The sequence below is a fragment of the Trachypithecus francoisi genome, unplaced genomic scaffold (genome assembly GCF_009764315.1).
Source record: "Trachypithecus francoisi isolate TF-2019V2 unplaced genomic scaffold, Tfra_2.0 Lachesis_group15, whole genome shotgun sequence".
Taxonomy (NCBI): domain Eukaryota; kingdom Metazoa; phylum Chordata; class Mammalia; order Primates; family Cercopithecidae; genus Trachypithecus; species Trachypithecus francoisi.
The window spans coordinates 71,484,453-71,498,858 of NW_022681460.1; the positions used below are offsets into that span (position 1 = coordinate 71,484,453).

The 14,406-nt window shown below is 39.8% G+C and overlaps 1 protein-coding gene across 11 annotated transcripts in view; it reads right to left on the bottom strand.

The window, feature by feature from the left end:
• Positions 1 to 6,369: 6,369 nt before the first annotated feature.
• UTRN (utrophin) overlaps positions 6,370 to 14,406 on the bottom strand; it is a 596,706-nt gene continuing 588,669 nt past the window's right edge. For 8 of the 11 annotated variants that reach the window (XM_033235159.1, XM_033235162.1, XM_033235163.1 and 5 more), the window contains 2 exons: positions 12,607 to 12,629; positions 6,370 to 8,380 (listed from right to left, as the gene is read on the bottom strand). In XM_033235159.1, coding sequence (XP_033091050.1) covers positions 8,372 to 8,380; positions 12,607 to 12,629 — 32 coding nt within the window. In that variant the 3' untranslated portion in view covers positions 6,370 to 8,371. The remainder of the gene's footprint in view (positions 8,381 to 12,606; positions 12,630 to 14,406) is intronic. The other 3 variants (XM_033235160.1, XM_033235165.1, XM_033235157.1) reach the window with 2 other exon arrangements.

Below are 14,406 nucleotides of genomic sequence, written 5' to 3' on the forward strand. Positions count from 1 at the left end.
TGATTTATTCTTTAACTCAGGCCGAAGAAGCTGAGAACCAAAAGCATCTTACACCCATGCAGCTTTCCTTACATTGACATGACTTTATGAGTTCATTATCTTCAGTAACATAGCTTTGATATTCCTCTGTCTTCAAGATCATGACTATAATAACTTGATTATCTGTTCCAAAAATTTCTAAAGCTTCACTTGTATGAACATCGAACTATTATTCAATAACATCTAACAGCTCTTTTCCCCAAGATTCTTCAAAATCTTTGCTTGAAAACCCTTGCCTTGCCATGTCTCCTAATCTACAACAATTACAGCATTCTCCTTATGCAAACCCGATCAAGCCATTTCCCCTTTGAGATCCCACAAAAACTGTCAAGGACTGTTCTCTTATGGCTTTTAAAAATAGCACAGCTTTGTACTATCAATAGCTTATTTTGGTGGCATTTGTCTGGAACCAGCAGACATATATAACACAGATTCCTGAGCATGGTCTGCGGAGGTTCATATTCAGTATTTTTGGGAAGAGTCTACGCAGACTCCAGATGATTCTGAGGAGGGTGCTATGAGGACCACAATTTACTGCTCTAATATACAGCTGTGTTTAAACTTGCAAAACCAGGTAAGGTTAAAATAACTAAACAATTTGTCTCTGAGGATAGGACAAATACAGTGACATGTACTCTGGTGTCCGTAGGTGTGGGTTTGGTCCTAAGCTGTTCTGATTCAGGAACTCCACTTAATTTATCTACGGGTGGTGATAAAACTAAAGAGAACTGATACTTAATGACTAATCTCAAGAGAATTAATTCCTATTCACAGGGCACATTTCCAATAATTGCTATATAGAATTCCTTTTGTTATCGATATTATGAGAAATAAATATAAGAATTAGTACATGCTTTCTCAAAACACTAAAGGAATAGAGCTATAAAATAGTTCAAATAGGCTGTGACAATCTATGGCACTGTTCTTAAAAAAAGAATAAAAGATCTGAAGAGAAATGTGAGTAAGCTTTTACCTGCATGCAAAGGAGCCAGACCTTCAAAATAGAGGAGTTGGAGGAGAGGAAATAAATGGTTCTTTTTTTTTTTTTTTTTTTATACTTTAAGTTCTAGGGTACATGTGCATAACATGCAGGTTTGTTACATATGTATACTTGTGCCATGTTGGTGTGCTGCACCCATCAACTCGTCAGCACCCATCAATTCATCATTTATATCAGGTATAACTCCCAATGCAATCCCTCCCCCCACCCCCCACCCCCATGATAGTTTTCCTTCTAGCAGTCAGGACCCTCCACTGTAGGTCTGTTGGAGATTGCTTGAGGTCCACTCCAGACCCTGTTTGCCTGGGTATCAGCAGCAGAGGTTGCAGAAGATAGAATAATGCTGAATAGCGAGTGTACCTGTCTGATTCTTACTTTGGAAGCTTCCTCTCAGGGGTGTACTCCACCCTGTGAGGTGTGGTGTCAGAATGCCCCTAGTGGGGGATGTCTCCCAGTTAGGCTACTCAGGGGTCAGGGACCCACTTGAACAGGCAGTCTGTCTCTTCTCAGATCTCATCCTCTGTGTAGGGAGATCCACTGCTGTCTTCAAAGCTGTCAGACAGAGTCGTTTGGGTCTGCAGAGGTTCCTGTTGCTTTTTTTTGTTGTTGTTTAGCTGTGCCCTGTCCCCAGAGGTGGAGTCTACAGAGACAGGCAGGTTTCCTTGAGCTGCTGTAAGCTCCACCCAGTTCGAGCTTCCCAGAGGCTTTGTTTACCTACTTTAGCCTCAGCAATGGCGGCGGCCCCTCCCCCAGCCTTGCTGCTGCCTTGCGGTTAGATCGCAGACTGCTGTGCTAGCAATGAGGGGGGCTCCGTGGCCATGGAACCCTCCTGGCCAGGTGTGGGATACAATCTCCTGGTGTGCCCGTTTGCTCAAAGTGCAGTATTGGGGTGGGAGTCACCCGATTTTCCAGGTGTTGTGTGTCTCAGTTCCCCTGGCTAGGAAAGGGGACTCCCTTCCCCCTTGCGCTTCCCAGGTGAGGCGATGCCTCGCCCTGCTTCAGCTCTCACTGGTCGGGCTGCAGCAGCTGACCAGCACCGATTGTCTGGCACTCCCCAGTGAGATGACCCCAGTACCTCAGTTGAAAATGCAGAAATCACTGGTCGCTCGAGCTGGGAGTTGGAGACTGGAGCTGTTCCTATTTGGCCATCTTGTTCCGCCCTATAAATGGTTCTTATAGTTCTATTTTTACATGGTAGTCACATTCCCACTGGATAATATTTTATTATTTTTTAGAGATAGGATTTTGATCTGTGGCCCAGGCTAGAGTGCAGTGGTGTGATCACAGTTCACTGTAACCTCAAACTACTGGACTCAAGTAATCCTCCCACCTCAGCCTCCTGAGTAGCTAGGACTATAGGCAAGTACCACCATACCTGCCTAACTAAAACAATTTTGTTTTGTTTTTAATAGAGACAGGGGCTTCACTATGTTGCACAGGCTGGTCTGGAACTCCCAGCCTCAAGCAGTCCTCCTGCCTCAGCCTCTCAAAGTGCTGAGATTACAGGTATGAGCCACCATGCTTGGCCTTGGATGTTTTAGTCAGTTACAGGAGAAGCTGGGAAATTCCTATTTGTAATTAGGCAAAGAAACAAACAAAACATTTAATAATCAATATTTTAATATTTTTGAAAAATGACCCTAGAAAAAATAATATCAAGGACTAAATGTAATTACATCCCATGGCAACCTGGAAACTCTTCTCATTTAATTATTATGATGGTTAACTTTATGCATCAACTTGACTGGGGTAAGGGATGACCTGATAGCTGGTAAAATGTTATTTCTGGGTATGTCTGTGAGGATATTTGTGGAAGAGATTAGCATTTGAATTGGTACACTGAGTAAAGAAGATTGCCCTGGCCAGGCATGGTGGCTCAAGCCTGTAATCCCAGCACTTTGAGAGCCAAGACAGGTGGATCACGAGGTCAGGAGATCGTAGACCATCCTGGCTAACACCGTGAAACCCCATCTCTACTAAAAAATACAAAAAAACTAGCCGGGCGAGGTGGTGGGCACCTGTAGTCCCAGCTACTCGGGAGGCTGAAGCAGGAGAATGGCGTAAACCCGGGAGGCGGAGCTTGCAGTGAGCTGAGATCCGGCCACTGCACTCCAGCCTGGGCGATAGAGCGAGACTCCGTCTCAAAAAAAAAAAAGAAGATTGCCCTAACCAATGTGAAAGCATCATCCAGTCTACTGAGGGCTGGAATAGAACAAAAAGGTGGGGGGAAGGGCAGATTTGGTCTTCCTGTGTGATCCTGGAAGGCTATCTTCTCTTGCCTTGAGACATCAGCACTCCAGGTTCTGTGGCCTTTGGGCTGAGATTAGGACCTGCACCATTTGTCCCCCTAGTTCTCAGGTTTTGGGGTTTGGACTGAACTTACCCATCAGCTTTCCTGGGCTTCCATCTTGCAGACAACAGATGGTGGGACTTCTCAGCCTCCACATTCATGTCAGCCAATATTTCATAATCAATCTCTTTCTACATATCTATATCTATCCTATTGGTTCTGTTTCTCTGGAGAACTCTAATACAATTACAAATTCAAAATTTGTGATTTCTGAGGACAGATATATGAGGACAGAGCTAAGCTGAAGGCAAATTTTCAGTTTATTTCTCCTAATTACCCACAAAATTCAAAACTACCAAAAAAGAAGCTGTCTTTAAAAGAATATCTGAATTTAAGCATATGTGTCAACTGCAAATACCCTAAAATATGCCACAATTTGAAGGCCTCCAAAATGAGAGATTAGAGCTAAGTTTGTTAGTTTATGCAAAGTGCAAATAAATGCATGTTTCTAAACATGTCCCTTGGGAGGGGCATGTGCCCTATTGATTTGGTCAAAGTGAGGAGCCTCCTACATGTTGTGTGTTCTTCCAGCTAAAATTTTTTAACAATTAAAACTGAACAAAGGTTCATCTGAGCAGTTTATTGTAGCATCTTTATTCCATTTCTCACATAGTTTTCTTTTCTTTCCTGTTTTTATTTTTCCTAATTTTGCTGTAAGTTTTGACATCTTCTTCTCTAGGACTTTAGGCACAGGCATGCTAAATTTTCCTACTTGTTTTTTCTTTTTTGAAATTGCTTTGTTAGCTTGGAGTGAAAGGGCTGATCTTCTTGACCTTTGTTTTAAAAGATGCCCCCGTAAAGAGGCTACTGCTGTTTCCGTCCACTGGAGCAGTGGACATGAAGTCTAAGGAAATGGATACTTTATGTTCTGGCTCCAAGTTCTCCGCTTAGCCTATCTTAAGGTTTACATGGTGAAACCTAATGGCCACCAATTCATTACGCTTTCTGTAGCTATACCTATCCTTTGTCCTTGACTTTTACAGTTTCTCTCAGTACAGACATGAAATGTATTCCCCATACCAAGACTTGTAATTTGCTTTGACCAACAGAATTTGGCTGAAGTAAAGATGTGCCACTTTTCAGCAAAGGCCTCCTTCTGCATGCCCACACTTCTCCCATTGCATGAGAACATCCCTAGGTTAGTCTGCTAGTGGATCAAGGAACTCATCCAAGTGTTCCCAGTCATCCTAGGTTAACCATGCCACATTGGTCAACAGCCAGTCAGCTCCCAGACCTGGGTGCAGCCCAGCCAAGATCAGCAGAGCCCTCAAGTGATCCAAAGCTGGCCACAAATGTGTGAGCAAGTCTAACTGAGATCAGAAGAGTCTGCCTGGAGTAGCTGAACCCCATATACCATAAGCTAAATAAATGCTTATTATAATGCATGGATTTTACGGCTCCCATGCAGCATGACTGTGGCAATAGATAACTGATACCACAGGCAGTGGATGCAATGTAATTGTGATTATTTCCTATTCTCTGTAGCAGCCTCATTCTGGTCACTTAACTAATCTCACAAAAACATAAGCTGACATTGTATGTCAGTGAAGCTCTTGGACCCTACTCATAGATTTAAGTAGTAGTGTTAGTAGTGATTTACTGTATTATCATTAAGTTCTCCACTAATGAATTTAGAAAGGCCTCTGAAAAAGCTGGCATACTGAAACAGTGAATGTGGGTGGGAGAAAAGCTACCCAAGAGCAAACTACAAAGATTATCTGTCTATCATTTATCTATCTATCTATCTATCTATCTATCTATCTATCTGTCTATCTATCTAATGTATCATCTATCTCTATGCCTTCACAGTATATATAGTATACTGTGCCTTGATTGTAACATATGTGTATATATATATATATATATATATATATATATTTATCATATATAACAACCTGAAGGCACAGTATATGTCTGTAGTCTATTTTGTGTTGCTATAACAGAATACCACAGATTGGGTAATTTACAAAGAAAAGAAATTTACTTCTCAGAGTTCTGGAGGCTGAGAAGTCCAATATCAAGTGCTAGCATCTGGTAAGGCCTGTCTTGCTGTGTCATCCTGCGGTGGAAGATGACAAGGCAGACAGCATGCAAGAGAAAGTGAGAGAACCCAACGTACTTTCGTAATAAACCCACTTGAGATAGCAAACACACTTCTGTGATGACATTAATCCATTCATGACCTCTAACCTCATGATCCAATCACTTCTTAAAGGTCACACCCCTCAACACTATGGAATTGGGGATTAAATTTTCAACACATGAACTGTGGGTGACACATTCAAACCACAGCAGTATGAAAGCAAAACTGGTTTGTTCTCACTTCTATTTTCAGCTACCTAGTCAACAAGTTGCTGGAAATCAAGTGTTTTCTCAGGAATGCTCAATGTCAGCAGTACTTAATGGTATGCAGAATGTTTAAAATGTTTGTTCATCAGAATGTATCAGTCTTCTTTATTTTAACAAATAATATAATTTGTTAATAATATATTAGATGATTTTTCTTGTTCATAGATAGCTTTTAATTTTAGAATCAAGCAACATGATTCTCAACATTGTTTCCCACTGAATGGCTTCAGAAATTGATAAAACCTACTAGTTTGGATAAAAATCACACAGTATTTGAGAGCATGAAACTAAAAGTAGATTTGAAAGGAACTTAATGTCAATAGCATCTAGTTATTAAAACACTCAATAGGGTTTATGTACACATCTTTACATCCAATATTACTTTTCTTTATCAAACAGCCTTCTATCTATAAAATAAATTGAGAATCATGTAATTATATGTATGTGTAAGAGATGGGGGACAGAGAGAGAATGAGAGCAACAGGAGACTGTATTAGTGTATATGAGAGAAACTGCAGGAAAATATGTAGATATATCAAGATACAGGCTCTCTCTCTATCTTTATTTCATAAATGTGCATTCAAAATTCAGATTCTGTCAGTGAACCCAGCTGAAGAATATCAAAGTCATCTTGTGTTAAAATCACTTTTATTCAGGATGAAAAATACAATATGTAACCAGATGATGACCGTCTGTGATTAGTTCTTTACCATATATTTCAAAAGAACTACATACTTACTTCCCATTGTTGTTACTACAATATATTTCTTTTTATTTATTATTACTTAGAAGGTTACAATGTAGTGTTTTACGTAGCTTTTCCTTAACAGCAGATAGAGGACATTTTGCATACAAATACAGGCAGAAAGAAAATTAATACATGACTTTTTAAAGTAAGAACAAGGAAGACACCAAATCTACAACTTGGAGTTGAGAGTTCAGGGAATTGTTTTTTCTTTAAATAGATGCTTTCTTGGGTATGACATGGCCTGATAAAAGCTCTAGACTTTGCAGACTGCAGCAGCATAAAGCAGTTTCCAATGCAATGGATGAAGATGGATCTGAGGTAGAAAGGTGGTCATGGCTTTCCTTTTATATAAAACAATTTTCTTCTTTTCAAAATATCTCTGCTGCAAATAGACACCCTTGCCCCCCAACCCACCCAACCTATTCTAAAATAACAGCAATTTCTAACTTTAAGCCTCCTTCTGGCCAGATCCCAGCTAAAGAGAACCCAAAGTTAAAATGTCTTTATGTTTTGAAAGCAAATATGTTTGAATCAAAATATACTATTTTCACTTTTTTTTGGTTCCTCTACATTTGGTAATTAAGTAACATGTTTAAACTGAATCAATTAAATGTTAAATCAGAAGCTAAACCAAAATACTAATTGAATGCACTCAAAGATGTAGGTGGAGGTACCATCACGTAAGCATTAATTTCATTCTTCTGTAGAAGCAGTGACATAGATTTTTGATAAACATTTTTTCCAAATATATTGATCAAGTGAAGGGTATAAAAACATCTGATCTTTCACCCAAAAGGTAAAACAAGCTGTGCACTAAATGTGTGTCTGCTTTCAGTAAGAAAACAACTAGGAGATTCAAGAACTATTAAGGACTTGAAAATAGAAAACAACAATAAAATTATATTTGAAGGGAACTAAAGGCAATGGTGTGTTCTGGTGTCACCACAGGTAAAGTTGTGTTGTGCAGATCATGATGGAAATTAAGACACAGGAACTAGGAAAGGTTGTACTAAAGTTTGTTTCTGTGTCAAAATGAAAATATGCTTCAGTGGGCAACCTTTGGTAATATGATCTTTGAGATTATCATAATGTAGTCTTCTTTATCAAATAGATTAAGACATTAAATAAATAATTAATTCCTACTTACATAAAAAGGGAGTAAAATGCAGGAAAAAATATCCCAAAAGAAATGCCATTTAGGCCCATAGGATTTTTATTACGGTTATCCAGGTAGACAGCAAAGAAGTAAGTGGGCAACGTCAAATAAAGTTAAAAGGCATACACAGGGCTGTAGCTTAAACCATATGTGTATATATATAAGATATTTGATTGAAATTTGTGAATTTATTAATGTGGCCAAATCATGGAAACAAATACATGGGATCTATTTGGTTATATGGCCGATAAATTATAAATAACCAAAACATTGTGGTGAAAGAGTCAAAGAAATAATGAAGTTACTGTGCAACATTAATAAGAACAGCAGAAGGAATGCAAAAATGTAAAGTAGTTTCTAATTCTTATGTAAGCTTTGTCATAGTTATTAAAAAGATGGTATCATATTAGAAAGCCCCCACCCACTTTCCCAATGCTGTATACATTATACAAATCTGTGACAAATGTATTACCATTTCCAAATACCTCTCTGTTCATTAATTTACACTTGCATAGAAAGGGAAGAAGAAAACAATAATATATGGTTATTATAAAAACAAAATATCCATATCTCTTTGGATAGTCAGTGTTTTACTCTTTCAGTAGAACACACAGTCAGCACTCAACACTGTGGGCCACGGAGCCATGGAGCTTCTGATTAAATGGAACTTGGAATTGGCATTTGCTGAAAAGGGCAACACTGTATCTCAGGAAACATTGGCTGGCCGAATCACATTGCCTGTGGGAAGGGAAAATAGCACTGTCAGAATATTTGCATGAAACATCACAGGAAGCAGAGATCTGTCAATTCTTGAAGAAAATAAAAGTGCTTCTTTCAGGAGTCTTAACTCCCATGTGACTTTTGTTTTCTGCAATGAGGTCCTTCCCTCTCATGATGAAGTTACCTAGTCTGCTTTCTATCACTGCAGCTGATTTAGAGGGAGGTCTGAAAGTCTTTTCTCTTGACCAGGCTGGAAGCTAAGTTAAAATGGAGAGGACTTCGTTTCTTTCTGCTGGAGGTGAGTGAATGAGGCTGGTGAAAATATCCCATGTCTTCCTGGGGGACTGTGGGAGGTCATCTGTAGAGGGGGTACCCTAACAATGCCAACCCATCTTGATCCCAAGCTGGAGTCCAGAGAAGAGGAAGAGAAGGCAGGAATCATAACCCAAGTGTGTGCAGTGGTGCCAGTTAAAGTTAAATGTCCCAGGTCAGAGACAATATAAATCCAGGCCACACTCACAGAAGTGGTATCAACTTTTTGAAGGTAGGGTCAAACTTTTGGTCTTCTAAAAGGATTTTGAAATTAGAAAAAAATAAAGAAAATTATAAAATGAAATCATCCAAATTGGACCATGCCTCATAAATCATAAAAGGCCATTCTGAACTCTCAGGAAAGATACTCAACTGCTCAAATAAGGTGTAAAACCTTATTTTATGGGGGACTTTAGCATAAAGTACTGCTCCCTGGAAGCATGTTCCTCATTGTTGCTGGAAAAGCTGCCCACGGAGCTCCTCCTTTTCCCAGGTATGCTGAAAGCAGCAAACTCATTTGACTCTGGCCTAGAGCCTATTCTCCATGACTATACAAACTTGGATTCTTCAGACACTTGCTTCTCCATTGTGAACATTTGATTGCCATGTTAGAGGGAGCAAAAATTCAGCAAACACTGATGGGTTCCAGGCATTGTACTGAGGTGAGGCCCTCCTGTGAAGCAGGTGTGGAAGATATCTCAGCCAGGCAGCCTCATTCAATTCTAATATGAGGTAAGTGCCAGCCATAGTAAATTCAAAGTGGTTTGAGGACACAGAAGGGGAGAGATTAACTCTGTACGAGAAAGGAACATTTTGTTACATACTAACATTGATAACTGAAACTCTGGCACAGATTCATGTTGAATATAAAGCCAAGAGGACTTTTGCATTCTGTCTATATACTCCATTATCCTTGAGAATTAGATGTGTCTATTAATTGGACACACAATATTTCTCCTTTTAGGTGTCAGAATTCTAAAAATTTAAGATCAGGCTATGTAAGTATTAGCTCAACCCTCCATGTGAAAATATACAATTTTCATGAATTTCCATTTGACCCAAGACATGATAAATGAAGAAGAGAGAAGGGAAGGAAAATGCTGAAGGGTAAAGCAAAGAACAAAAAAACAAATGGAGAGGGAAGGAAGAAAACGGGAAAGGGGCCTCTTGTATTGGGTTAGATGTTTGTTTCATCCACTAAGTTGCTGTATAACCAGGAACAATTTAGCTCTTTGTAAACTCAATTTCTAAAATCTAGAAACAGAGTAGGAGGAGAAGGTCTCCTAAGATCATTTTCTGCTTTAAATTCCGAGCACTTGTATTATAATAAGTGTTGGAGGATTTTAAGACTCTCTCTTCCCTCCTTGCCTTTGTCATTCACAGCCTCATTCCACCTGGGGACCGTCAGGACTAACCTCGTTGTACCCTTTATCCTTAATTTAATGGGCCACCCCAAAAAGCTCTAGACTCCTGGTCGCTGTTCCATCACCTGTATTCTAGTCATATAGAGATCTGCATACCCCTTTTTGTGTCCCCATGCCTTGCCCTTCCTAGCTCTTGAAACCTGTCCTATAGGTCATGTGGCCTGAGATCCGCAAAATCCATGTTCCCAAACCCTTCTCTGAATGCTGCCTGCATCTACTTGCTCTAATCAATATCTGCATCTACCTGAAAACACAGTTTCCCTCATAACCCTCTCACATAGCACTTCCCCTCCCTACCCTCCCCCATTCCTTATATACTGCATAAGTCTTCCTGGGTCCTCATTGAGGCCTTTGGGGTATCTTCTTTCTCTTCTCCCTAAAAACACCCAGCTTTGAATCTTAAGTCATCAGACTACACCAATCCATTATGCAGTCATCTACTGACTCCGTGGGTCATGTTCCTTCACTTCTTGAAGTAAAAAATGGCTCAATGTCACCCACTCTAAAGCTATTTTTAAATGTTAGTGATTTCAACACCCATGGAGATGATTCTTCCAGCACTCTGGCTTCTTGGATCTTTAGGCTCTTTTCCTCCAATGGTCCTGTCCTCCACCTTCTTAACCATTCACACAAAGGTCTAAATATGGACCATTACCAATACTTGGCAACCCTTCTAATTTCAATATCATTCAGTCCACCTTCTGAGAACCACCTCTACCTCCACAGCATACTTCCCCTACAACTGCAAATTTATCCATCCTTTGATAATAGGATCAATTGATCCTTCCATCTGTATTTCTGTCTCCCACACTGGACATTTCCTCATTCTTTTTGCTACTGAGCTGAAGCATGTGGTTCAATCATTATAATCACTTCTTTGCCTCTTCCCTTGAGTCACTGTGCTCACTTTGCCAAACCCCAACTTCAATTTTTTAAATGCAATACTCAGCTCACTCTGGTGCCTCTGCTCATGAACATGAATATGCCTAGAGGGCAACTTAAAACCCTGCAGAATGGCCTCATGTTAAATTCATGAGTGGCATCTTTAATGCTGCTTGTAGTCACACTCTATTTCCCAGGCCATCTGCTCTTCTATTCTCCAAGAAGCTATCACACATCCTCCAGTCTCTCCTCACACCTCTGACACCTCCTCCCCAACCTCACTCCCTGCTGAAGTCCTGGCTTCCAATTCACTCAGACAACAGAAGCAAGCAGGAGAGAACACCCACAGTTCACCACACCCCTAGTCTACTTCACATACTCTTGTCTTTTAGTTAAGATCCTAGCCTCTCTTGCCAATAAGACAATCATTCAGCAGGTTCATTGTTTCAAAAAGATTAACAAACAAGTTTATGAAAGAAAATGTTCTCCAAAGCTGCTGTGGCTTTGTGGCACATTATTACTAAAAGCAGGTGATAGAAAATGTGAATGGAAAACAAAATCTCAGGATCCCTAACTCACTATGCTAAAGGGAAAAATTAAATGTGGGAACTGAGTCATACAAAAACTACCTTCCTAAACAGATAGTTGCAAAGATAGAAAGCCAGTGACCTTCCTCACAAATTGCTCACAAGGAAATTTCTAAGGGTCCCCAAATCTTTACCCAAAAGAGTTTTGTTGAATTTCACCCAGACAGTGTGAACTAACAACTTATCTTTACAGGACAAAGACAGGACTAGAAGTCATCTCTCCGCCCACCCTGAGAAAAACGCTTATTTGACTGCTTCTTCTACTCTAGGCATACTTCATCTTATATACAATGCAGATTTACTGAGCGTGAGACAAATGCATAATTGAGTGTTCCTCCATCCCCTCCTGCCTGCTCTTTCCTTTTTGTGAAGTCCTCAAAATCCTTTTCTGGGGGGGAAAAAACAAAAACAAAAACAAACAAAAAACAAAAACAATAACAAACAGCAACAAAAAAACCACACACAGGCTACAAATCCTAATGAAACTTGTGTCTGTTTTTCCTGGGTGTGTCCTCAACCTTGGCAAAGTAAACCTCTAAATTGATTGAGACTTGTCTATACACTTTTTGCTTTATAGAAAATACTAAAAGACGCAAGGCTATAGCTGCCAACAGTTCTCAGCAAATTTTTAAGTAAAAAATTGAAATATTTTTCCCCTCAAAGTAACAAAACCATCTCTGTGGTACCAGTTATTTTTTTTTTAGGTCAGTGTTCTGTGATAGCCACTTTAAGTACACATTAGAGAGAGCAGTGGTGGCCAGATCTATCTAGAGTGACTTTATGTAGCACATAAGATGCCATTAAAAAGCTGTTAGAACACAAAGGATCAAACACATGGTATTTTTGGTATCTGTGGCTTGGGAGCCACCCCCCACCTCCAGACTGACAAACTGCTGTACAGAATCAACTAACATTTAACTGTCAAGTAAGTTTACTTATTTACATGGAGAATAAAGTAGGAGTAAAATCAGTGGTGGATAATCTGCTTACTCTAGGTTGGGATCAGTAACATAGAGCCAACCAACCCATTAACTCTTACCTGTGGCCTGCTGGGAACATTTGCTGAAAGAGAAAACAAAAGAAATCACTTAATGGCAGTCCCCTTACTTTGTTGGTTCCAACTTTCAGGCACGCAAACGCATGGAAAGTATCAGTCTACATAGGGTAATAGTAGCCCAGCTGTTAAATGGATGCTAATAGGAAAACCCCACATTTTTTTTTCCCGGCTTAATGCATCAATGAGGGCTAGTTTTCCTGGTTAGTTTCTCATATCCCATGTGATTTAAGATTTAGTGCATACGCTAAAGCATTTACTGAGCACTTAGTCTTGCAAAAAATCTCATTTCCTATTTAAAACACACTGTGTATTTGGTTTTTGTATCAGAACAGAACATGTTCTACTTACTTTACTGAGTACTAATTCTGACCAAGGGACCACTGGAGGCATAAGTCTTTGGTTTCTGCCTCCCTTGACCCACCCTTGACACACCCTGGACCCTAAGGCCCAGGAAAATGGTGGCCAAGTACTTGTATCAAGGAAAGCACTGGCCTAATCCTCTGTGTCCTTCTGGACACTTGGGATAGTAATAGTGCCTGGGATGGGCCCAGTTAGGAACACTGGAGAAGTTAGAATATGGCATCTAATTCTCCTTTCCACACAGATAGCTCAATTCTTTTTTGGTTCCAGAGCCCATGGCAGTGAAGACGATCTGGCGGGCTTTGCAAGGGCAGCCACTAACATCTCTTCTCTAACGCATCTGCTTTTCATCCCCTCTTTTGCTACATGATCATCTCGTTCTCAATGCTGGGAGAAAAAAGAGGAGATCTATCCCCCAATAATGGCAACATCTGTTCTTGCTCAAATAAGAGTTGTCCCTAATCATCTAGCATGCTGCACTCCTTCCATCTCTCACTGTTCTATGCTGAGTGGGAGAAAGGACATCAGTGACCATGTGCTGTGTGCCGGGAGCTATGTCAGAAAAAAAGAGCAGGCATGAAGAGTACCCTTCCTATAACGTCTGGAGGGAAAGTGTGAGCCCCAGTATTTGGGGAAGAAATCAGGCTAAAAGGGGCCTAGTTCTACCAGATCTGTAAGTTACATCCAGGAGAAAAGAGTGGAGCTCCGCAGTGTCCAGGGGATAGCTGAGTTGAATTATTATTAAGTACACCATAGGTTTACATACTCTTTTTAAAACAGAGTTATGCTTCTCTTGCAAGTAACAAATATAACACATAGCCAAACCCTAGACAGAAGCCTAATCCATTTTGCTCCAAACCAATACTTTTAACCTTACAACCTTTTATCAAATAAAAGGCTATGGGTATTCGCCTGAACAAATCACACAAAAATATTTTAAAAAGGAAATCACTGCATCGCAGTGGGTTTTTGGTTTTTGATGAGTGCCATTCTAGCTTAATAAACATAGGCAATTCATAGTAAAAATACGCCTGTGGGTCAAAAATAATTTTGAAAGCATTTGGTGGTCTGTCAGCAAAAATTAATTGGCTTACTGCCAGTATTCTATACATTTAAAGGACATAAGTAAAAAATGGACAAAAAATTTTATACCAAAAAATAAAAATGGTTACTACAGTCAGTATGCATATTTGTTAATTGGCAGTACAGTTAAACCCCTTTCCTTATCTCCTTGCCAGGAAGTGACAGAAATGCTTGCTTCTCTGCTGTAAGACTCAACATAAATAATTTTAAAAAAGACTTTAAAAGGCCATAATTCAAGGATGTGATCAGGACCAACTGGGATATTAATTCAGACAAAGGAGTTCTAAAGTGTCATGTGCAACAATGTGTAGACACAGTTAAAAAACGGTTATATTAAAG